Source organism: Salmo salar, chromosome ssa11 (genome assembly GCF_905237065.1).
Source record: "Salmo salar chromosome ssa11, Ssal_v3.1, whole genome shotgun sequence".
Taxonomy (NCBI): domain Eukaryota; kingdom Metazoa; phylum Chordata; class Actinopteri; order Salmoniformes; family Salmonidae; genus Salmo; species Salmo salar.
The window spans coordinates 107,754,849-107,778,884 of record NC_059452.1 but is presented as its reverse complement, the minus strand read 5'-3'; the positions used below and the strand labels follow the sequence as shown (position 1 = coordinate 107,778,884).

At 44.0% G+C, this 24,036-nt stretch overlaps 1 protein-coding gene across 1 annotated transcript in view; it reads right to left on the bottom strand.

Annotated features, from left to right (window-relative positions):
- thsd1 (thrombospondin, type I, domain containing 1) overlaps window positions 1-18,171 on the bottom strand; it is a 39,794-nt gene extending 21,623 nt beyond the window's left edge. The window contains exons 1-3 of the mRNA XM_045690262.1: window positions 17,947-18,171; window positions 5,224-5,356; window positions 460-654 (exon numbers count right to left, since the gene is read on the bottom strand). Of these exons, the coding sequence (XP_045546218.1) occupies window positions 460-654; window positions 5,224-5,284 (256 nt within the window). The 5' untranslated portion in view covers window positions 5,285-5,356; window positions 17,947-18,171. The remainder of the gene's footprint in view (window positions 1-459; window positions 655-5,223; window positions 5,357-17,946) is intronic.
- Between the last annotated feature and the right edge of the window lie 5,865 nt (window positions 18,172-24,036).

The following is a 24,036-nucleotide window of genomic DNA, read 5'->3' as shown; positions in this document are numbered from 1 at the left end:
ACAGTATTTAGAGAGTTTGGCCAGCTTTTAGAATGAAATGAAATGCTTCCTACAACAGAGTACATGTACAGTATTTAGAGAGTTTGGCCAGCTTTTAGAATGAAATGAAATGCTTCCTACAACAGAGTACATGTACAGTATTTAGAGAGTTTGTCCAGCTTTTAGAGTGAATGAAATGTTAGCGCTTTACAGAGTTCTATTTCTCCATTCATGACGAGAATTTGGAATCTTGTACAAATTCAGAAAATTCTGTGTACTGCTATTGGTCAATATTGCCCATGAGGAGCCAACATGGCCGCCATGAAATGTAGTTTCACGTAAAATGCATCAATAATGCAGGAAACCTCAAATGTCCTCGCTAAATACACGGCTCCGACATTCAGTAAAAAAAAAAAAAAAGTATAAGGCTGGTTGTCTACAGACGATGTCATTAGACCAAGTAGAAACCAGAGCACTAACCTAATCTCCCCTCTGATTGGTTGGCCGGCAGGGTCCTGGTGAGCAGGGTGGCGTTCGTTTCCGTGTCAACCAGAGTTAGGGTCATGTTCCGGATGTCGGAGGAAGCATTGCGCTCTGCGGTGTCGTAGTTGAGGAACACACTGCTGTTGCTAAGGGCAACATGGACGGATGGCCACAGGTGGAGGCCAGCCATAGCTGTTCAGTCAGAGAAGGGAGCAGGTAGACAGTAAGAAAAATCATGTAGATTTTAGTCCATTTCATCAATTATGGTATCTCTGTGTTTGTTTGTCTGTCTGTCTGTCTGCCTCTGTGTCTCTGTCTGCCTCTCTGTCTCTGCATCTCTTTCTGTCCGTCTGTCTGTCTCTCAGTCAGTCTGTCTGAGTTTGTCTCGGTCTGTCTCTCTCTCTCTCTCTCTGCCTGTCTGTGTATCTGTGTCTCTCTGCCTGTCTCTGTGTATCCGTCTGTCTCTCTCTCTGCCTGTCTCTGTGTCTCTCTCTGCCTGTATCTGTCTCTCTCTCTCTGCCTGTCTCTGTGTCTCTCTCTACCTGTCTCTGTGTCTCTCTCTACCTGCCTCTCTGTCTCTCTCTACCTGTCTCTCTGTCTCTCTCTACCTGTCTCTCTGTCTCGCTCTACCTGTCTCTCTGTCTCTCTCTACCTGTCTCTCTGTCTCTCTCTACCTGTCTCTCTGTCTCTCTCTACCTGTCTCTCTGTCTCTCTCTACCTGTCTCTCTGTCTCTCTCTACCTGTCTCTGTGTGTCTCTGTCTCTCTCTATTTCTGTCCGTCTCTCTCTGTATCTTTGTAGTACAGGGCTGCAGTGGCATTGTGATGTGTGAATGCCTCTGTGTATAGGTCACATCCTGTCACACCCTACAAAGGGAAGAGGGTGGAGGAACAGACTGCCCCTCCCTTCAACCATCTCCCTCCATCTCTTCAACACTCTCTCTCTCCCTTCCCCTCTCTCCCTCTCTCCCTTCCCCTCTCTCTCTCCCTCTCTCCCTTCCCCTCTCTCCCTCCCTCCCTTTCCCTCTCTCCCTCCCTCCCTTTATTTCCTGTCCCAGTGGTCTTTCCTCTCTCAGCAGGGTTGAATGGGTTTGGTTGACCTTCATACTAAAAAGGTATGTCCCTATTGGCACCCTATACCGTATTTAGTGCACTACTTTTGACCAGGACCCATAGGGAATAGGGTGCCATTTGGGACAAAGATCAATAGCAAAAGGTAGAGTAGAACAAAGAGAACTGAGATTTTTTTTTAAAAAGTGTGTATTTATAGAAATCAACATGTGTGTTTATGTGCCTTCAGAAAGTCACACCCCTTGACTTTTTCCAGATTTTGTTGTGTTACAAATTGGGATTAAAATGGATTTAATTGTACTTTATTTATTTTCAACAATCTACACAAAATACAGTAATGTCAAAGTAGAAGAAAAATTCTAAAATAAAAAGTATATATATATATGTATATATGTGTGTAATATATGTATGTACATACAGTGGGGCAAAAAAGTATTTAGTCAGCCACCAATTGTGCAAGTTCTCCCACTTAAAAAGATGAGAGAGGCCTGTAATTTTCATCATAGGTACACGTCAACTATGACAGACAAAATGAGAAAAAAAATCCAGAAAATCACATTGTAGGATTTTTTATGAATTTATTTGCAAATTATGGTGGAAAATAAGTATTTGGTCAATAACAAAAGTTTATCTCAATACTTTGTTATATACCCTTTGTTGGCAATGACACAGGTCAAACGTTTTCTGTAAGTCTTCACAAGGTTTTCACACACTGTTGCTGGTATTTGAAAAAAAAACTAAGAGCTTTACACACCTGGATTGTGCAACATTTACCCATTATTCTTTTTTTAATTCTTCAAGCTGTCTAATTGGTTGTTGATCATTGCTAGACAGCCATTATCATAGATTTTCAAGCAGATTTAAGTCCTCTAGGATTTTGGAAGGAAAACCTGGTTCAGTCTGCTTTCCACCAGACACTGGGAGATGAATTCACCTTTCAGCAGGACAATAACCTAAAACACAAGGCCACATCTACACTGGAGTTACTTACCAAGACGACATTGAATGTTCCTGAGTGGCCACGTTACAGTTTTGACTTAAATCGGCATGAAAATCTATGACAAGACCTGAAAATGGCTGTCTAGCAATGATCAACAACCAATTAGACAGAGCTTGAAGAATTATATAATGGTGTACAATCCAGGTGTGTAAATCTCTTAGAGACTGACCCAGAAAGACTCACAGCTCTTAGAGACTGACCCAGAAAGACTCCCAGCTCTTAGAGACTGACCCAGAAAGACTCACAGCTCTTAGAGACTGACCCAGAAAGACTCCAAGCTCTTAGAGACTTACCCAGAAAGACTCACAGCTCTTAGAGACTTACCCAGAAAGACTCACAGCTCTTAGAGACTGACCCAGAAAGACTCAAAGCTCTTAGAGACTTACCCAGAAAGACTCACAGCTCTTAGAGACTGACCCAGAAAGACTCACAGCTCTAAGACACTGACCCAGAAAGACTCACAGCTCTTAGAGACTGACCCAGAAAGACTCACAGCTCTTAGAGACTGACCCAGAAAGACACAGCTGTAATCGCTGCCAAAGGTGATTCTAACATGTATTGACTCTGGGGTGTGAATACTTATGTAAATGAGATATTTCTGTATTTCATTTTCACAACATTGTCAAAAAGTTCTAAAACCCTTTTCACTTTGTCATTATGGGGTATTGTGACGTCATTATGGGGTATTGTGACGTCATTATGGAGGTATTGTGACGTCATTATGGAGGTATTGTGACGTCATTATGGGGTATTGTGACGTCATTATGGGGTATTGTGATGTCATTATGGGGTATTGTGACGTCATTATGGAGGTATTGTGACGTCATTATGGGGTATTGTGACGTCATTATGGGGTATTGTGACGTCATTATGGGGTATTGTGATGTCATTATGGGGTATTGTGATGTCATTATGGGGTATTGTGATGTCATTATGGGGTATTGTGACGTCATTATGGAGGTATTGTGACGTCATTATGGGGTATTGTGACGTCATTATGGGGTATTGTGACGTCATTATGGGGTATTGTGATGTCATTATGGGGTATTGTGATGTCATTATGGGGTATTGTGATGTCATTATGGGGTATTGTGATGTCATTATGGGGTATTGTGTGTAGATGAGTGAGAAGAAACATCAATTTAACCCATTATGAATTCAGGCTGTAACAACATGTGGACTAATACTTTCTGAATGCAGTGTGTGTGTGTGTGTGTGTGTGTGTGTGTGCACAGTGCATGTGTCAAAAGGTAAATATGCGAAACAAAGAAAGTACATATCTACTTACAAGTCACTGACATTAAAAAGACAACATTGATAACGATCACATTTGGGAAAGAGGAAACAGTACCCGGCATAATTTATTTTCATTGTTTTGCATCCTGCTACCGAGCATCATAGCCTGCTACCGAGCATCACAGCCTGCTACCGAGCATCACAGCCTGCTACCGAGCATCACAGCCTGCTACCGAGCATCACAGCCTGCTACCGAGCATCACAGCCTGCTACCGAGCATCACAGCCTGCTACCGAGCATTACAGCCTGCTACCGAGCATTAAAGCCTGCTACCGAGCATCACAGCCTGCTACCGAGCATCACAGCCTGCTACCGAGCATCACAGCCTGCTACCGAGCATCACAGCCTGCTACCGAGCATTAAAGCCTGCTACCGAGCATCACAGCCTGCTACCGAGCATCACAGCCTGCTACCGAGCATCACAGCCTGCTACCGAGCATCATGTTCTGTTATAATCTCCACCCGGCACAGCCAGTAGAGGACTGGCCCACCCCTCAGAGCCTGGTTCCTCTGGTCTACCCAGTACAGCCAGTAGAGGACTGGCCCACCCCTCAGAGCCTGGATCCTCTCCACCCAGTACAGCCAGTAGAGGACTGGTCCACCCCTCAGAGCCTGGTTCCTCTCTACCCAGTACAGCCAGTAGAGGACTGGCCCACCGCTCAGAGCCTGGTTCCTCTCCACCCGACACAACCAGTAGAGGACTGGCCCACCCCTCAGAGCCTGGTTCCTCTGGTCTACCCAGCACAGCCAGTAGAGGACTGGTCCACCCCTCAGAGCCTGGTTCCTCTCCACCCGACACAGCCAGTAGAGGACTGGCCCACCCCTCAGACCCTGGTTCCTCTGGTCTACCCAGCACAGCCAGTAGAGGACTGGCCCACCCCTCAGAGCCTGGTTCCTCTCCACCCAGTACAGCCAGTAGAGGACTGGTCCACCCCTCAGAGCCTGGTTCCTCTCTACCCAGTACAGCCAGTAGAGGACTGGTCACCCCTCAGAGCCTGGTTCCTCTGGTCTACCCAGTACAGCCAGTAGAGGACTGGTCACCCCTCAGAGCCTGGTTCCTCTGGTCTACCCAGTACAGCCAGTAGAGGACTGGTCACCCCTCAGAGCCTGGTTCCTCTCTAGGTTTCTTCCTATATTCCCGCCTTTCTAGGGAGTTTTTTCCTAGCCACCGTGCTTCTACACCTGCATTGCTTGCTGTTTGGGGGTTTTAGGCTGGGTTTCTGTACAGCACTTTGAGATATCAGCTGATGTAAGAAGGGCTATATAAATACATTTGATTGATTGATATGACGCTCCATTCCAGCGTGGCCAATAGGAAGAGGAGCAGCTGTGTGGAACCCTGTGACAAAGTTTTGTTCCAGGCCAGCACTAAAACCCTCAAGCCCCTCCCACTCACCGTATCCCAGCGTGGCCAATAGGAGGACGAGCAGCGGAGTCGGCGTGGAACCCTGTGGCATTCCGATGCGTGAGCCCCGGAACCCCCACACTGTCACACCACATGACACTCCTCCTCCAACATCCTAAATGCTCTGAGGAAACACACACACAGACCAATCAGGACGCACCAATACAAACAAATATGGTGCTGCTAGTGATAGACAACATCCTCAGAATGTTACCTGGTGATATGGTGCTGCTAGACAACATACACAGAATGTTACCTGGTGATATGGTGCTGCTAGACAACACACCCAGAATGTTACCTGGTGATATGGTGCTGCTAGTGATAGACAACATCCTCAGAATGTTACCTGGTGATATGGTGCTGCTAGACAACATACTCAGAATGTTACCTGGTGATATGGTGCTGATAGTGATAGACAACATACTCAGAATGTTACCTGGTGATATGGTGCTGCTAGACAACATACTCAGAATGTTACCTGGTGATATGGTGCTGCTAGACAACATACACAGAATGTTACCTGGTGATATGGTGCTGAGTGCTAGACAACATACCCAGAATGTTACCTGGTGATATGGTGCTGATAGTGGACAACATCCTCAGAATGTTACCTGGTGATGTGGTGCTGCTGTGATAGACAACACACTCAGAATGTTACCTGGTGATGTGGTGCTGCTAGTGATAGACAACACACTCAGAATGTTACCTGGTGATATGGTGCTGCTAGACAACATACTCAGAATGTTACCTGGTGATATGGTGCTGTTAGACAACACACTCAGAATGTTACCTGGTGATATGGTGCTGCTAGACAACATACTCAGAATGTTACCTGGTGATATGGTGCTGATAGACAACATCCTCAGAATGTTACCTGGTGATATGGTGCTGCTAGTGATAGACAACACACTCAGAATGTTACCTGGTGATATGGTGCTGATAGACAACATCCTCAGAATGTTACCTGGTGATATGGTGCTGCTAGTGATAGACAACACACTCAGAATGTTACCTGGTGATATGGTGCTGCTAGTGATTGACAACATGTAGAGACAGAATACAGACAGAGGAAATTGCTTTGGGTTCATTTCAGTGTCTAGGTCTGAAAAATGAAACCTCATGTTAGCTGTTAGCTCCTAGTGCTAATGCCTCAGCTTTATCTCAGTGGGCTCAGTGCATAAAGTCAGTAATGGACATAGGTTATTATGTCGTTACTGTGTAAAGTGTCAAGGGTACAGCATTACCGTGTAATGTAAAGGGTACAGCATTATCGTGTAAAGTAAAGTGTACAACATTACTGTGTAAAGTGTCACAGCGTGACCCTCAGCTCAGTCACACTCACAGCGTGACCCTCAGCTCAGTCACACTCACAGCGTGACCCTCAGCTCAGTCACACTCACGGCGTGACCCTCAGCTCAGTCACACTCACAGCGTGACCCTCAGCTCAGTCACACTCACGGCGTGACCCTCAGCTCAGTCACACTCACAGCGTGACCCTCAGCTCAGTCACACTCTCTCCTAACTGAAATAAACGTAACATAACTGCCTGTAAGCACAATGGAGCTGCTCCCTTTCCTCCTCTCCCCCCTCCCTCCTTTTCCTTTCTCCCTCTCTCCCCTCTCTCTCCCCTCCCTCTCTCCTCCCCCCCCTCTCTCTCCCCTCCCTCCCTCCCTCCCTCTCTCCCCTCCCTCCTTTTCCTCTCTCCCCTCCCTGATATAGTTTTTCCATACAGTGTGGAAAAATAACTCTCTGTCTGGTGATAGAGGGAATACACTGTCTGTCTTTGTGTTTGCTTCCATTAAAGAACACCCTCTGTGTTCTGTTAGACAGGTAACTCTTTATCCACAATGTAGCAGGGGGTGTAAAGCCATTATAGCAGGGGGTGTAAAGCCATTATAGCAGGGGGTGTAAAGCCATTATAGCAGGGGGTGTAAAGCCATAACACAACCGTTTTTCCAGCAGCAGAATATGATTGATAATGTCAAAAGCTGCACTGAAGTCTAACAAAAACAGCCCCCAGAATAATTTTATCATCAATTTCTCTCAACCAATCATCATGTCATTTGTGTAAGTGCTGTGCTTGTTGAATGTCCTTCTCTATAAGCGTACTGAAAGTCTGTCGTCAATTTGTTTACTGTAAAACAGCATTGTATCTGGTCAAACACCATTTTTCCCCCAGAGGTTTACTAAGGGTTGGTAACAGGCTGATTGGTGGGCTATTTGAGCCAGTGAAGGGGGCTTTACTATTCTTAGGTAGTGGAATGACTTTAGCTTCCCTCCAGGCCTGAGGGCAACACACTTTCTAGTAGGCTTAAATTGAAGATGTGGCAAAAAGGAGTGGCAATATCGTCTGCTATTATCCTAAAACAAATTCCATCCAGATTGTCAGACCCTGGTGGCTTGTCATTGTTCATAAGGAATTCAAAATTACAATGCTTGACTTTCATAATTTGGTCAGTTATACTTGGATGTGTAGTGTTCAGCGTTTGTTGCTGGCATGTCATGCCTAAGTTTGCTAATCTTACCAATTAAAAAATAATTTAAAGTAGTTGGTAATATCAGTGGATTTTGTGATGAATGAGCCATCTCAGTGAATGATGGAGCTGAGTTTGCCTTTTTGCCCTAAATTTCATTTAAGGTGCTCCAAAGCCTTTTTACTGTTATTCTTTATGTCATTTATCTTTGTTTCATAGTGTAGTTTCTTCTTTTTATTCAGTTTAGTCACATGATTTCTCAATTTGCAGTACATTTGCCAATCCGCTAGCAAACAATTACCGCATTGGAACTCTGGATTGTCAATATTGTCTCGTAATAAAACACAGCTTCTACAGCACTGGAAACGTTCATTAGATATTCCAGGCCAAGCGGGCTCCATTGCAACCTAGCTAGCTGGTAGTAGGTGTTGACAGTTTTTGAGTTCTGAAATTTCTCAGGGTTGAATCGGTGTCGCCCTCGCGTCTGCTTCATCAAACCACTTCCGTATTGGGCACATCACTGGTACTTCCTGTTTGAGCTTTTGTTTGTAAACAGGAGAATGGAGTCATGGTCAGATGTACCAAAGGGAGGGCATTGTACGCGTTTCCGTGGGTAGAATAAAAGTGGTGTAGAATTGTATCACACCTAGTGGAGCAGGAGACATGTTGGTAGAAGTGAGGTAGTTACGGTTTTAAGTCTCCGCCCAGCAGAAACGGAGTCTCTGGGTGAGCGGTTTCCTGTTTGTTTCATGGCCCCATACAGTTGATTTGAGTGCCAGAGTGGTGTTGGCTTCTGGTGGAATGTAGACAGCCGTGAGAATTACAAACTCTCGGTAGATAAAAGGATCTGTAATTTACCACACTCCCTCTCCTTTCCACTTCCCCGAAGCTGCTGTACAATCCTGCCGCTGCATGGAGAATCCACCGAGTACTACGTGCATAGCGTCATCATCCAGCCACGTTTCAGGAAGACGTAATATGGCAGTATTTTCAAGTCACTCTGATAGGAGACTCTCGAAACAAACAAAAAAACTCATCCATCTTATTCTCCAGTGACTGGGCATTTCAGCCAATAGAACAGAGGGGAGCTCCGTTCGGTTTTCTCTTCGCCAGGACTTTGTTTTCACCAGGACTCCACCTCGTCTCACGCGTCTACGCATGCTGTGTTTTGGTAGCCCATGGAACAAAGGAATAGGGTCCGGCATGAACAGTGGAACAGTCGGAGTTGAAAGTCGTATTCAAAGTCGAAAAAGGAGGTTCAGTAACTGTCGGTCTGATGTCCAGAAGTGCTTGGCGTTTTAAATAGTTATTCCAACCCTGTCCGGCGGCCATCTTGTCAATGTCAAGGCTTTGTGATACTAGTATGAACTTTGATAAAACACGATTAAAAAGTCAGTAGCAGGTTGAAACTCTTAAGATGTCGCCCTTCTCCGTCAGGTAATAATTATTACTCCAACAGTGCAGTAATAATACCGAGCAATACGCACCACAGTGGGATGGTGGTACCTTAACTGGGGAGGATGGGCTCGTGGTAAGGAATGGAGTGGAATCAGTGGAATGGAATCAAATAGATCAAACACGTTTCCAGGTGTTTGATGCCATTCCGTTTGTTCCGTTCCGGCCATTATTAGGAGCCTTCACTGATACGCACATGATCCAAAAAGTAAAATGGAAGAAACTCTGAAATATTAGAATGAGCAATTATATAAATCCGGATTTTTTATATATATATATATATATATATGAATAGAAAAGATGTGGACAGCAGTAGTTATATAGGATGAACCAGGACTAGAATACAGTATATACATATGAAGTGGACAGCAGTAGTTATATAGGATGAACCAGGACTAGAATACAGTATATACAGTTGAAGTTGGAAGTTTACATACACATTTAAACTCAGTTTTTCACAATTCCTGACATTTAATCCTAGTAAAAATGACCTGTCTTAGGTCAGTTAGGATCACCACTTTATTTTAAGAATGTTAAATGTCGGAATAATTGTCACGTCCTGACCAGCAGGTGGAGTAGGTGTATAAGTGTTGGTCAGGGCGTGGCAGAAGAAGTTGGGTTTTCTTTGTTCTGTCTAGGTTGGGTGTTTCTATGTAGAGGTAATTGGGGTGGACTTCCAATTGAAGGCAGCTGTGTGGTGTTGCCTTTGATTGGAAGTGCTATATTAGTTGGGTGTGTTTGTGGGGAATTGTTGTGAGCACTGCTTTTTTTGGTTTAGCCTGCTACACTGTCGTATCGTGAGTACTGTTCATTGTTTTGTTTATTGTTTTTTCAGTGGATGCTTTACTCCTTTCTTTGAAATTAAAATATGAGCATCCATATTCCCGCTGCGCCTTGGTCCTCCTTTCAACAGCACGATGGATTGTGACAATAATAGTAGAGAGAATTATTTATTTCAGCTTTTATTTATTTCGTCACATTCCCAGTGGGTCAGAAGTTTACATACACTCAATTAGTATTTGGTAGCATTGCCTTTTAATTGTTTAACTTGGGTCAAACGTTTTGGGTAGCTTTCCACAAGCTTCCCACAATAAGTTGGGTGAATTTTGGCCCATTCCTCCTGACAGAGCTGGTGTAACTGAGTCAGGTTTGTAGGCCTCCTTGTTCGCACACGCTTTTTCAGTTCTGCCCACAGATTTTCTATGGGATTGAGGTCAGGGCTTTGTGATGGCCACTCCAATACCTTGACTTTGTTGTCCTTAAGCCATTTTGCCACAACTTTGGAAGTATGCTTGGGATCATTGTTCATTTGGAAGACCCATTTGAGACCAACTTCCTGACTGATGTCTTGAGAAGTTGCTTCAATATATCCACAATTTCCGCTTCCTCATGATGCCATCAATTTTGTGAAGTGCACCAGTCCCTCCTGCAGCAAAGCACCCCCACAACATGATGCTGCCACCCCCGTGCTTCACGGATGGGATGGTGTTCTTCGGCTTGCAAGCCCCTTTTTCCTCCAAACATAACGATGGTTATTATGGCCAAACAGTTCTATTTTTGTTTCCTCAGACCAGAGGACATTTCTCCAAAAAGTACGATCTTTGTCCCCATGTGCAGTTGTAAACCGTAGTCTGGCTTTTTTATGGCAGTTTTGGAGCAATGACTTCTTCCTTGCTGAGCAGCCTTTCAGGTTATGTCGATATAGGACTCGTTTTACTGTGGATATAGATAGATACTTTTGTACCTGTTTCCTCAGCATCTTCACAAGGTCCTTTGCTGTTGTTCTGGGATTGATTTGCACCAAAGTACGTTCATCTCTAGGAGACAGAACGCGTCTCCTTCCTGAGCGGTATGACGGCTGCGTGGTCCCATGGTGTTTATACTTGCGTACTATTGTTTGTACAGATGAACGTGGTACCTTTAGGCTTTTGTAAATTTCTCCCAAGGATGAACCAGACTTGTGGAGGTCTACAATTTTTCTGAGGTCTTGGCTGATTTCTTTGGATTTTCCCATGATGTCAAGCAAAGATGCACTGAGTGTGAAGCTAGGCCTTGAATGCATCCACAGGTACACCGCCAATTGACTCAAATGATGTCAATTAGCCTATCAGAAGCTTCTAAAGCCATGACATCATTTTCTGGAATTTTCCAAGCTGTTTAAAGGCACAGTCAACTTAGTGTATGTAAACTTCTGACCCACTGGAATTGTGATTAAGTGAAATAATCTGCCCGTAAACAATTGTTGGAAAAATTACTTGTGTCATGCACAAAGTAGATGTCCTAACCAACTTGCCAAAACTATAGTTTGTTATCAAGAAATGTGTGGAATGGTTGAAACACTTAGGTTGGAGTCATTAAAACTAGTTTATGTAAACTTCCGACTTCAACTGTACATATAAGTTGTAGTAGTAGTATGTAAACATTAGTAAAAAGTGGCCAGTGATTCCATGTCTATGTACATAGGGCAGCAGTCTCTAAGGTGCCGAGTTGAGTAACTGGGTGGTAGCTGGCTAGTAACAGTAACTAAGGTTCAGGGCAGGGTACTGGGTGGAGGCTGGCTAGTAACAGTAACTAGGTTCAGGGCAGGGTACTGGGTGGAGGCTGGCTAGTAACAGTAACTAAGGTTCAGGGCAGGGTACTGGGTGGAGGCTGGCTAGTAACAGTAACTAAGGTTCAGGGTGGGGGAGGCTGGCTAGAACAGTAATAAGGTTCAGGGTACTGGGTGGAGGCTGGCTAGTAACAGTAACTAAGGTTCAGGGCAGGGTACTGGGTGGAGGCTGGCTAGTAACAGTGTCTAAGGTTCAGGGCAGGGTACTGGGTGGAGGCCGGCTAGTAACAGTAACTAAGGTTCAGGGCAGGGTACTGGGTGGAGGCTGGCTAGTAACAGTAACTAAGGTTCAGGGCAGGGTACTGGGTGGAGGCTGGCTAGTAACAGTGACTAAGGTTCAGGGCAGGGTACTGGGTGGAGGCTGGCTAGTAACAGTAACTAAGGTTCAGGGCAGGGTACTGGGTGGAGGCTGGCTAGTAACAGTAACTAAGGTTCAGGGTACTGGGTGGAGGCTGGCTAGTGACAGTAACTAAGGTTCAGGGTACTGGGTGGAGGCTGGCTAGTAACAGTAACTGAGGTTCAGGGCAGGGTACTGGGTGGAGGCTGGCTAGCGATGGCTGTTTAACAGTCTGATGGCCTGGAGATAGAAGCTGTTTATCAGTCTCTCTGTCCCAGCTTTGATGCACCTGTACCGTGTCCGTCTTCTGGATGATAGCGGTGTGAACAGGCGGTGGCTATAGTCTCCTGTTGTCCACGATCAGCTAATTCCTTTTGTTGACATTGAGGGAGGTTCATTTCCTGGCACCACTCCCCTCGGGGCTCTCACCTCCTCCCTATAGCCAGTCTCATCGCTAATCAGGCCTACCACTGTTGTGTCATCAGCAAACTTGATGATTGAGTTGGGAGGCGTGCGTGGCCATGCAGTCATGGGTGAACAGGAAGTGCAGGAGCACAGTGTCTGTCTGACCGTCTGTATCTCAGTCTCACAGTAACCCAAAACGGAATTGATTAAAGACATTCTCTGGAACCTTGGCGACTACATGAGTATTATATATTTTTTTTTTAACGTCCCACTTTGGGCTGAATGTGTCAATGTGTAGTTCATACATAAATAACTTATGAGCAGAATTACTGTTTTACCTCAATTAACCACAAACTCCCTGGTTTAAAAGTGACTGTTTTCTGTGGTGTCATTTTGAGTACGGCAAGCTGGGGTCCCGTGGGCCGGTTTCCGTGGGCCGGCCCCCTAGCAACAGGTGTTCCAGTCCCTCGCCATTTGAGTGACAGCTAGTAAGATGCACATTGACCAGTTAGACAGTGACAGAAGAAGACCCTGTGTTTTAGTACACATATCTGCACAGTGACATGGCTCTTTAAGAAATGGTTCTGCTGGTTGTACTCACCAGTACTACTGCTGGTTGTACTCACCAGTACTGCTGCTGGTTGTACTGCTGCTGGTTGTACTCACCAGTACTGCTGCTGGTTGTACTCACCAGTACTGCTGCTGGTTGTACTCACCAGTACTGGTTGGAAAGTGGAAAGTCACGATCCTGTTCAAGCTGAATGTACAAACAGTAGGCCAAATCAAATTCAGCAGTTATAAAACCTGTCCAACAGGTGTTGAAGCCTGGGGACCTATAGCAACCCACCGCCGCAATCTCTATCTCTTATCTCCTGCTCAAATACTATTCTACAAGTCTGTGAGGTGAATCAGAGATCAGAGTTGACAGGTTAATTATTCTCAGGTAGCCTAAGTTATTACTAGTAACAGAGATCACATGATATTCATTCCAATAGCGACAGCAGCAGAAAACACATTTGTGTTTACTTTGCTATTATATTACATAGAATATTCACCTACAAGAGCCTGGGATTGTTACTGAGGAACACTCACATTGTCTTGGCCTTATTGTCTTGTAGATGAGGAGAAAAGGCTGTCGTCTGGTATGAAACAGAGAGAGCTCAGCCAACTTTATACAACACAGGAGGCTGGTGGAGGGGAGCTACAGGAGGACGGGTTCATTGTAATGGCTGGAATGGAATAAACGTAACAGAGTCAAACATGTGGTTTCCATGTGTTTGATACCGTTCCATTCATTGCAACGAACCCGTCCTCTTAAACCTCCTCCCACCAGCCTCCTCTGCTACACACACACACACACACACACAGGCCAACTCTGCTCACAGGCCAACTCTGCTCACAGGCCAACTCTGCTCACAGGCCAACTCTGCTCACAGGCCAACTCTGCTCACAGGCCAACTCTGCTCACAGGCCAACTCTGCTGCTGTGTCCGTCCAACAAAACCCACTGACTCCAAGTTTCTCCCTGCCACACACACATATCACTGTCCATGTGAACTACAAGACAGGCCAAACCCACAGCCAGCTCATCTCACTGTTCATATCAATTATAAACAGACACATTAGGATATATATTAAAATAAATACAATTCAAATTAGGCTATATATATATATATATATATATATATATATATAAAAGAAAAAAGTGTTTTAAAAAGTATTTATTTTAATTTGATTTATTTAATCAGGGGTGTAGAGCTGCCGGTGCACAGCGGAGCGACTCTGCGCCACCTCTCAGAATTGTGCTGGCTCGCAAGATCCCGTAATGACGATTATTCTACCAAACAAACTGAATATAAACAGCACAATCAAATCTACGTTTATTTGTCAGGTTACTGTTAGACCCCCAAAAACACCATGACATTTCTTAGAACAATTTAGGATGATTGTGTTGAACTGTTGAATTTGGTTTCTCATGCGGAGACCGTGTTTAACGCCATCCGTTCTATAATGTGTTTCGTTCGGCCCGGTTAGCCACCCTTATCATTCAACAAGATCAACATGTGCATATTCCCATGAAACTGATGGTGGGGGAATCATTTACATTTTACATTTACGTCATTTAGCAGACGCTCTTATCCAGAGCGGATCAAACGGTTGGCATGCAGCATGGACGTTTCAGCTGTAAAACGTGAAGAATTATATCATTCACGATTTGACAGTGACGATGGCCTAATTTATAATAAGGTAGGTCTAACTTGGTGTTTTAGGATTTAAAACAATATTAAATGTTCCTTTAGCCACTGCCATCGGAATACACTGTGTTACCATAGTAATATAATACAGTATGTGTTACCATAGTAATAGAATACAGTATGTGTTACCATAGTAATAGAATACAGTATGTGTTACCATAGTAATAGAATACAGTATGTGTTACATAGTAATAGAATACAGTATGTGTTAACATAGTAATAGAATACAGTATGTGTTAACATAGTAATAGAATACAGTATGTGTTACCATAGTAATAGAATACAGTATGTGTTACCATAGTAATAGAATACAGTATGTGTTACCATAGATAGTCTTTTAAAATATTATTGTAACAGTAATCTCATATCGGGTTACTGACCACCATCCATTGAATTCAGAATAATAAGTGGTGACTATCTGGCCTTGGGGAGAGAGAGCACAGCCCTACAGGAAGAACACACAGCTCTACAGGAAGAACACACAGCCCTACAGGAAGAACACACAGCTCTACAGGAAGAACACACAGCCCTACAGGAAGAACACACAGCTCTACAGGAAGAACACACAGCCCTACAGGAAGAACACACAGCTCTACAGGAAGAACACACAGCCCTACAGGAAGAACACACAGCTCTACAGGAAGAACACACAGCTCTACAGGAAGAACACACAGCCCTACAGGAAGAACACACAGCCCTACAGGAAGAACACACAGCTCTACAGGAAGAACACACAGCTCTGCAGGAAGAACACACAGCTCTGCAGGAAGAACACACAGCCCTACAGGAAGAACACACAGCGCTGCAGGAAGAACACACAGCTCTACAGGAAGGGCTGCAGGAAGAACACACAGCTCTACAGGAAGAACACACAGCCCTACAGGAAGAACACACAGCGCTGCAGGAAGAACACACAGCTCTACAGGAAGAACACACAGCTCTACAGGAAGAACACACAGCTCTACAGGAAGAACACACAGCTCTACAGGAAGAACACACAGCTCTACAGGAAGAACACACAGCCCTGCAGGAAGAACACACAGCGCTACAGGAAGAACACACAGCCCTACAGGAAGAACACACAGCTCTACAGGAAGAACACACAGCTCTACAGGAAGAACACACAGCCCTACAGGAAGAACACACAGCTCTACAGGAAGAACACACAGCCCTACAGGAAGAACACACAGCCCTACAGGAAGAACACACAGCCCTACAGGAAGAACACAGCTCTACAGGAAGAACACACAGCCCTACAGGAAGAACACACAGCTCTACAGGAAGAACACACAGCCCTGCAGGAAGAACACACAGCTCTACAGGAAGAACACACAGCCCTACAGGAAGAACACACAGCCCTACAGGAAGAACACACAGCCCTACAGGAAGAACACAGCTCTACAGGAAGAACACACAGCCCTACAGGAAGAACACACAGCCCTACAGGAAGAACACACAGCTCTACAGGAAGAACACACAGCCCTGCAGGAAGAACACACAGCTCTACAGGAAGAACACACAGCGCTACAGGAAGAACACACAGCTCTACAGGAAGGGCTGCAGGAGGAACACACAGCTCTACAGGAAGAACACACAGCCCTACAGGAAGAACACACAGCCCTACAGGAAGAACACACAGCTCTACAGGAAGAACACACAGCCCTACAGGAAGAACACACAGCCCTACAGGAAGAACACACAGCTCTACAGGAAGAACACACAGCCCTACAGGAAGAACACACAGCTCTACAGGAAGAACACACAGCTCTACAGGAAGAACACACAGCCCTACAGGAAGAACACACAGCCCTACAGGAAGAACACACAGCTCTACAGGAAGAACACACAGCCCTACAGGAAGAACACACAGCCCTACAGGAAGAACACACAGCTCTACAGGAAGAACACACAGCCCTACAGGAAGAACACACAGCTCTACAGGAAGAACACACAGCTCTACAGGAAGAACACACAGCCCTACAGGAAGAACACACAGCCCTACAGGAAGAACACACAGCCCTACAGGAAGACCACACAGCGCTACAGGAAGGGCTGATTGTTGAGTTGTCGCAGTCAGTGAACAGCAGGTAGGTATTTCGCAATATTTTAAAAATACAATTGCGGTTAGAATCTGTTTGAATAGATGAGTGCCACTGGAAAGTTGGACTATAATCTCCTCCTCATATTGTAGGCCTGAGATCTGGGTCCACTCTTTTCATTGGCCTATGATCAGTGGCGGTTCTAGACCATTTCAACTGGTGGGGGGCCAAGCTGGGGCCAGTTGTACTGTTAGAGGGGCCAGTTACATTAGACGTTATTGTTGTCATATCGTTTTCTTCACTGCATTAGCAGGTAAAAGACCATGTTCATAATCATCATCGTTGCCGCTGTCTAATAACGGATGTAAAAAAAAAAAGAACGATAGCAAAAATCTGTTATGTAAAAATGATTTCATACTCCACATTTAGGGGGGCCACAAGGGGGTCCAAAATTGTTGTCACAGGGGCACTGCCCCCCAGAACCGCTAGTGCCTATGATATTCGTTGCCTTTAAGACATTGGTCGTCGCTTTTATTGATCTAAGTATTTAAAATGTCAGAGTAGTTTGTCATTTTGATCATTTGTGTGGTATAAAAAAATATATATATATATTGTAACGTCTCCAATAACTGGTGACAGCCCACAGCCCTGGCTTGCATGCTAGTAGTTCCTATAAACTTCCAGTCATTGTGCTAACACTAGTTAGCATCGGCTCGCAAAACTGTCTTCTTCTCTTCATACTGGAAGCAGACAGCCTAAATATAAACAAATAGTATGCAGGACTTCATCTGGCTCTGGAGGAAGTAGATTAAAAGGGCCTCTCCACTGCTTATTTCAACTTCTGTTGAATGTCTTTGGAATTGACGTGGAAACAACGTTTGACTCAACCAGCGTGTGCCCAGTGGGTCATTGCCAAAATCCTGAACTATCCCTTTAAGCTCATAAGGACATTAGCCTACATAACATATAGCCTAATGTTTTCTCAATGTTTGCTTAAAATGAATAGGCCAATTTAGAGATGTTAGTCTTTCTGTCCCTCAGGAAATAATGACCAGTCAGACTTATTCCAAAACGGGGTCGGCGTACACGTTTTAGACTACCTGTCATTCTCAATTGACTATGACCACATTTCGCGTACTTACATTTCCTGTAGAGTCAGAAAAGGCATTGATTATTCCCAACGAAACCTCCATCAATCGTCTCGACTCATCCGTGGAAACGTCATTCCGTCCGTTTCTGATCGTCAACCTCCACAGATGATAAATGACCGTCACCCGCCGAACAGCAGCTCGATTACAGATCAACTTCAGAGAGAGAGAGAGAAGAAGCAGAGCAGAGACCGGGGAGCCACGGAAATCCCTTTGCGCGCGTCCGTGCGGTGAGCGGACAGAGCGGAGCCAGGGTGACCGCGCATTCCCGTGCCGCTCGTCCTCTGTTACTGCCCGTTATCCGCGGCGATAACAACCGATGAGGTTGTACGTGGCCCTCCGTGCTGTCAATCAGTTGTGTTTCAATTAATGTATTGATCTCAAACACATCTCAAAGTTTGCGCCAAGAACAGAAGTAAAAGGTTTAAAAGATGAATAAAAAGACAGAATACATGACTTAAATGACAAAGGATTTTTTTTCTTTCATATTTAACGAGGGTAATAAAAGCAGGAAATATAAGGTAGGCTGTAGCTTATTGGGTTCCAAAGAAAATACTCAGCACACAGAATAATATTTTTTTCCCCCCATTTAGGACGTGTTGAACACAGCAGAGTAATGCAGAAGCCTGGGACTACCTGAGGACTACCTGAACACTGCAGAGAAACGTTTAGGTGGTTGAATCACTGACGAGCACCAGGCTACAACCTGTACCAGCGATATCAACAGGGTGATACAACACTGACTAACAGAGATGTAAAGCCCTGTACATTAACGATAAATCCCAGTGTCATCTAAGAACCTATGAGACAGTCAGAGAGTTCAAAACCACAGACAGGCACCAGTAGAAGTAGACAGGAGAGGTGTAGGGCGATGGGTTGGGCATTGCCTGAGTCATGTTAAATTGCAGTAAGCAAGCTTTGAAACAGCTAAATATATCATTCTGGAACCTGCCGTTGCTCTATAGGCCTAAATGTGACGATTGATGGGGCGGGAACAGCTGAAATGGGTCTTGAACCATCGAGTGAGGTAACAGGGCAACTACACTGCCTCCTGTACCTTAATGACATTATTATTATTAAATAATGGTCCTTACAGTCTGTTATGATATGATTATATGACAGGCTGTCACAACAAGGTCACAGAGGACTGGACTAGGAGGATCACAGCTTTGTGTGTGTGTGTGTGTGATGTATTTTACCAAGTACATTGACTGAGAACACATTCTCTACATCAATGACCTGGGGAATAGTTACAAATATAAAACATTTTATTAATCACACGCAGCAAATACAACTGATGTAGACTTTACAGTGACATGCTGGCTTTCAAACTTTTCCCAACGATACAGAGTAACAAAATAAACAAGAGGCAAAAGAAATGGAGCTATATACAGGAAGTACCAGATCAATGAGGAGCTATATACAGGAAGTACCAGTACCAGATCAATGAGGAGCTATATACAGGAAGTACCAGATCAATGTGGAGCTATATTCAGGAAGTACCAGATCAATGAGGAGCTATATACAGGAAGTACCAGATCAATGAGGAGCTATATACAGGAAGTACCAGATCAATGAGGAGCTATATACAGGAAGTACCAGATCAATGAGGAGCTATATACAGGAAGTACCAGATCAATGAGGAGCTATATACAGGAAGTACCAGATCAATGAGGAGCTATATACAGGAAGTACCAGATCAATGAGGAGCTATATACAGGAAGTACCAGATCAATGAGGAGCTATATACAGGAAGTACCAGATCAATGAGGAGCTATATACAGGAAGTACCAGATCAATGAGGAGCTATATACAGAAAGTACCAGATCAATGAGGAGCTATATACAGGAAGTACCAGTACCAGATCAATGAGGAGCTATATACAGGAAGTACCAGATCAATGAGGAGCTATATACAGGAAGTACCAGATCAATGTGGAGCTATATACAGGAAGTACCAGATCAATATGGAGTTATATACAGGGAGTACCAGATCAATGTGGAACTATATACAGGGAGTACCAGTACCAGATCAATGTGGAGCTATATACAGGGAGTACCAGATCAATGTGGAGCTATAGACAGGAAGTACCAGATCAATGAGGAGCTATATACAGGAAGTACCAGATCAATGTGGAGCTATAGACAGGGAGTACCAGTACCAGATCAATGAGGAACTATAGACAGGAAGTACCAGATCAATGTAGAGCTACAGTTGAAGCCGGAAGTTTACATACACTTAGGTTGGAGTCATTAAAACTCGTTTTTCCAATCACTTCACAAATTTCTTGTTAACAAACTTTAGTTTTAGCAAGTCGGTTAGAGGTCTACAATATTTTTCTGAGATCTTGGCTGATTTCTTTAGATTTTCCCATGATGTCAAGTAAAGAGGCACTGAGTTTGAAGGTAGGCCTTGAAATACATCCACAGGTACACCTCCAATTGACTCAAATTATGTAAATTAGCCTATCAGAAGCTTCTAAAGCCATGACATCATTTTCGGGAATTTTCCAAGCTGTTTAAAGGCACAGTCAACTTAGTGTATGTAAATCTCTGACCCACTGGAATTGTGATACAGTGAATTATAAGTGAAATAATCTGTCTGTAAACAATTGTTGGAAAAATGACTTGTGTCATGCACAAAGTAGAGGTTTCGGGTAGCTTTCCACAAGCATCCCACAATAAGTTGGGTGAATTTTGGCCTTTCCTCATGACAGAGCTGGTGTAACTGAGTCAGGTTTGTAGGCCTCCTTGCTCGCACACACTTTTTCAGTTCTGCCCACACATTTTCTATGGGATTGAGGTCAGGGCTTTGTGATGGCCACTCCAATACCTTGACTTTGTTGTCTTTAAGCCATTTTGCCACAACTTTGGAAGTATGCTTGGGGTCATTGTCCATTTGGAAGACCCATTTGCGACCAAGCTTTAACTTCCTGACTGATGTCTTGAGATGTTGCTTCAATATATCCACATAATTTTCCTGCCTCATGATGCCATCTATTTTGTGAAGTCCCTCCTGCAGCAAAGCAACCCCACAACATTATGCTGCCACCCCCGTGCTTCACGGTTGGGATGGTGTTCTTCGGCTTGCAAGCCTCCCCCTTTTTCCTCCAAACATAACGATGGTCATTATGGCCAAACAGTTCTATTTTTGTTTCATCAGACCAGAGGACATTTCTCCAAAAAGTACGATCTTTGTCCCCATGTCCAGTTGCAAACCGTAGTCTGGCTTTTTTATGGCTGTTTTGGAGCAGTGGCTTCTTCCGTGCTGAGCGGTCTTTCAGGTTATGTCGATATAGGACTAGTTTTACTGTGGATATAGATACTTTTGTACCTGTTTCCTCAGCATCTTCACAAGGTCCTTTGCTGTTGTTCTGGGATTGATTTGCACTTTTTGCACCAAAGTACGTTCATCTCTAGGAGACAGAACGCGTCTCCTTCCTGAGCGGTATGACGGCTGCGTGGTCCCATGGTGTTTATACTTGCGTACTACTGTTTCTATAGATGAACGTGGTACCTTCAGGCATTTGGAAATTGCTCCCAAGGATGAACCAGACTTGTGGAGGTCTACCATTTCTTTTCTGAGGTCTTGGCTAATTTCTTTTGATTTTCCCATGATGTCAAGCAAAGAGGCACTGAGTTCGAAGGTAGGCCTTGAAATACATCCACAGGTACACCTCCAATTGACTCAAATTATGTCAATTAGCCTATCAGAAGCTTCTAAAGCCATGACATCATTTTCTGGAATCTTCCAAGCTGTTTAAAAGCACAGTCAACTTAGTGTATGTAAACCTCTGACCCACTGGAATTGTGATACAATGAATTATAGGTGAAATAATCTGTCTGTAAACAATTGTTGGAAAAATTACTTGTGTCATTCACAAAGTAGATGTCCTAACCGACTTGCCAAAACTATAGTTTGTTTACAAGACCTTTGTGAAGTTATTGAAAAACTAGTTTTAATGACTCCAATCTAAGTGTATGTAAACTTCCGACTCCAACTCTATGTACAAGGAGTACCAGATCAATGAGTTCTCCTTTGTTGGGACACACACACTACCGGTCAAAAGTTTGGACACACCTACTCATTCCAGGGTTTTTCTTTTCTTTTTACAATTTTCGACATTGTAGAATAATAGTGAAGACATCAAAACTATGAAATAACACATATGGAATCATGTAGTAACCAAAAAAACGAACTTCAAATAGCCTTGATGACAGCTTTGCATTCTCTCAACCATCTTTGAGGTAGTCACCTGGAATGCTTTTGACTGGTACTGTTGTGAGGCTGGTTGGATGTACTGGCAAAAGCTCTAAAACACCATTGGAGGCGGTTTATGGTAGAGAAATGACCATTCAATTATTTGGCAATAGCTCTGGTGGGCATTCCTGCAGTCAGTATACGAATTGCACGCTCCCTCAAAACCTGACACATCTGTGGCATTGTGTTGTGTGACAAAACTGCTCATTTTAGAGTGGCTTTTATTGTCCCCAGCCCAAGGTGCACCTGTGTAATGATCATGCTGTTTAATCAGCTTCTTGATATGCCACACCTGTCAGGTGGATGGATAATCTTGGCAAAGGAGAAATGCTCACTAACAGGGATGTAAACAAATTTGTGCAAGATATTTTTTGTGCTTATGTAAAATTTTTGGGATCTTTTATTTCAGCTCATGAAACATGGGACCAACACTTTACATGTTGTGTTTATGTTTTTGTTCAGTGCATACATTATGACATAACTGATTACATAATATATTACATATAATCAGTTATTCTCCAACCCTGACTGTGAGTCATAGCTTCCTTCCACTGCATTGTACTGTTGGTGACCTAGCTTCCTTCCACTGCATTGTACTGTGTGTGTGTGTGTGTGTGTGTGTGTGTGTGTGTGTGTGTGTGTGTGTGTGTGTGTGTGTGTGTGTATGCGTGTCTGCCTTTGTGTGTGTCATACATTAGCTCCCGTCTCTACAGGGGTCTACACACTTTACCCCTACCTACATTATATTACCTCTACTACCTGGTACCCCTACCTACATTATATTACCTACCCAACTACCTGGTACCCCTACCTACATTATATTACCTCTACTACCTGGTACCCCTACCTACATTATATTACCTACAACTACCTGGTACCCCTACCTACATTATATTACCTCAACTACCTGGTACCCCTACCTACATTATATTACCTCAACTACCTGGTACCCCTACCTACATTATATTACCTCTACTACCTGGTACCCTTACCTACATTATATTACCTCTACTACCTGGTACCCCTACCTACATTATATTACCTCTACCTGGTACCCCTACCTACATTATATTACCTACAACTACCTGGTACCCCTACCTACATTATATTACCTCTACTACCTGGTACCCCTACCTACATGTACATATTACCTCAACTACCTGGTACCCCTGGTACCCCTACCTACATTATATTACCTCTACTACCTGGTACCCCTACCTACATTATATTACCTACAACTACCTGGTACCCCTACCTACATGTACATATTACCTCTACTACCTGGTACCCCTACCTATTCAGCATTTCACTGTAAGGTCTACTACACCTGTTGTATTCAGCATTTCACTGTGAGGTCTACTACACCTGTTGTATTCAGCATTTCACTGTGAGGTCTACTACACCTGTTGTATTCAGCATTTCACTGTGAGGTCTACTACACCTGTTGTATTCAGCATTTCACTGTGAGGTCTACTACACCTGTTGTATTCAGCATTTCACTGTAAGGTCTACTACACCTGTTGTATTCAGCATTTCACTGTGAGGTCTACTACACCTGTTGTATTCAGCATTTCACTGTGAGGTCTACTACACCTGTTGTATTCAGCATTTCACTGTGAGGTCTACTACACCTGTTGTATTCAGCATTTCACTGTGAGGTCTACTACACCTGTTGTATTCAGCATTTCACTGTGAGGTCTACTACACCTGTTGTATTCAGCATTTCACTGTAAGGTCTACTACACCTGTTGTATTCAGCATTTCACTGTAAGGTCTACTACACCTGTTGTATTCAGCATTTCACTGTAAGGTCTACTACACCTG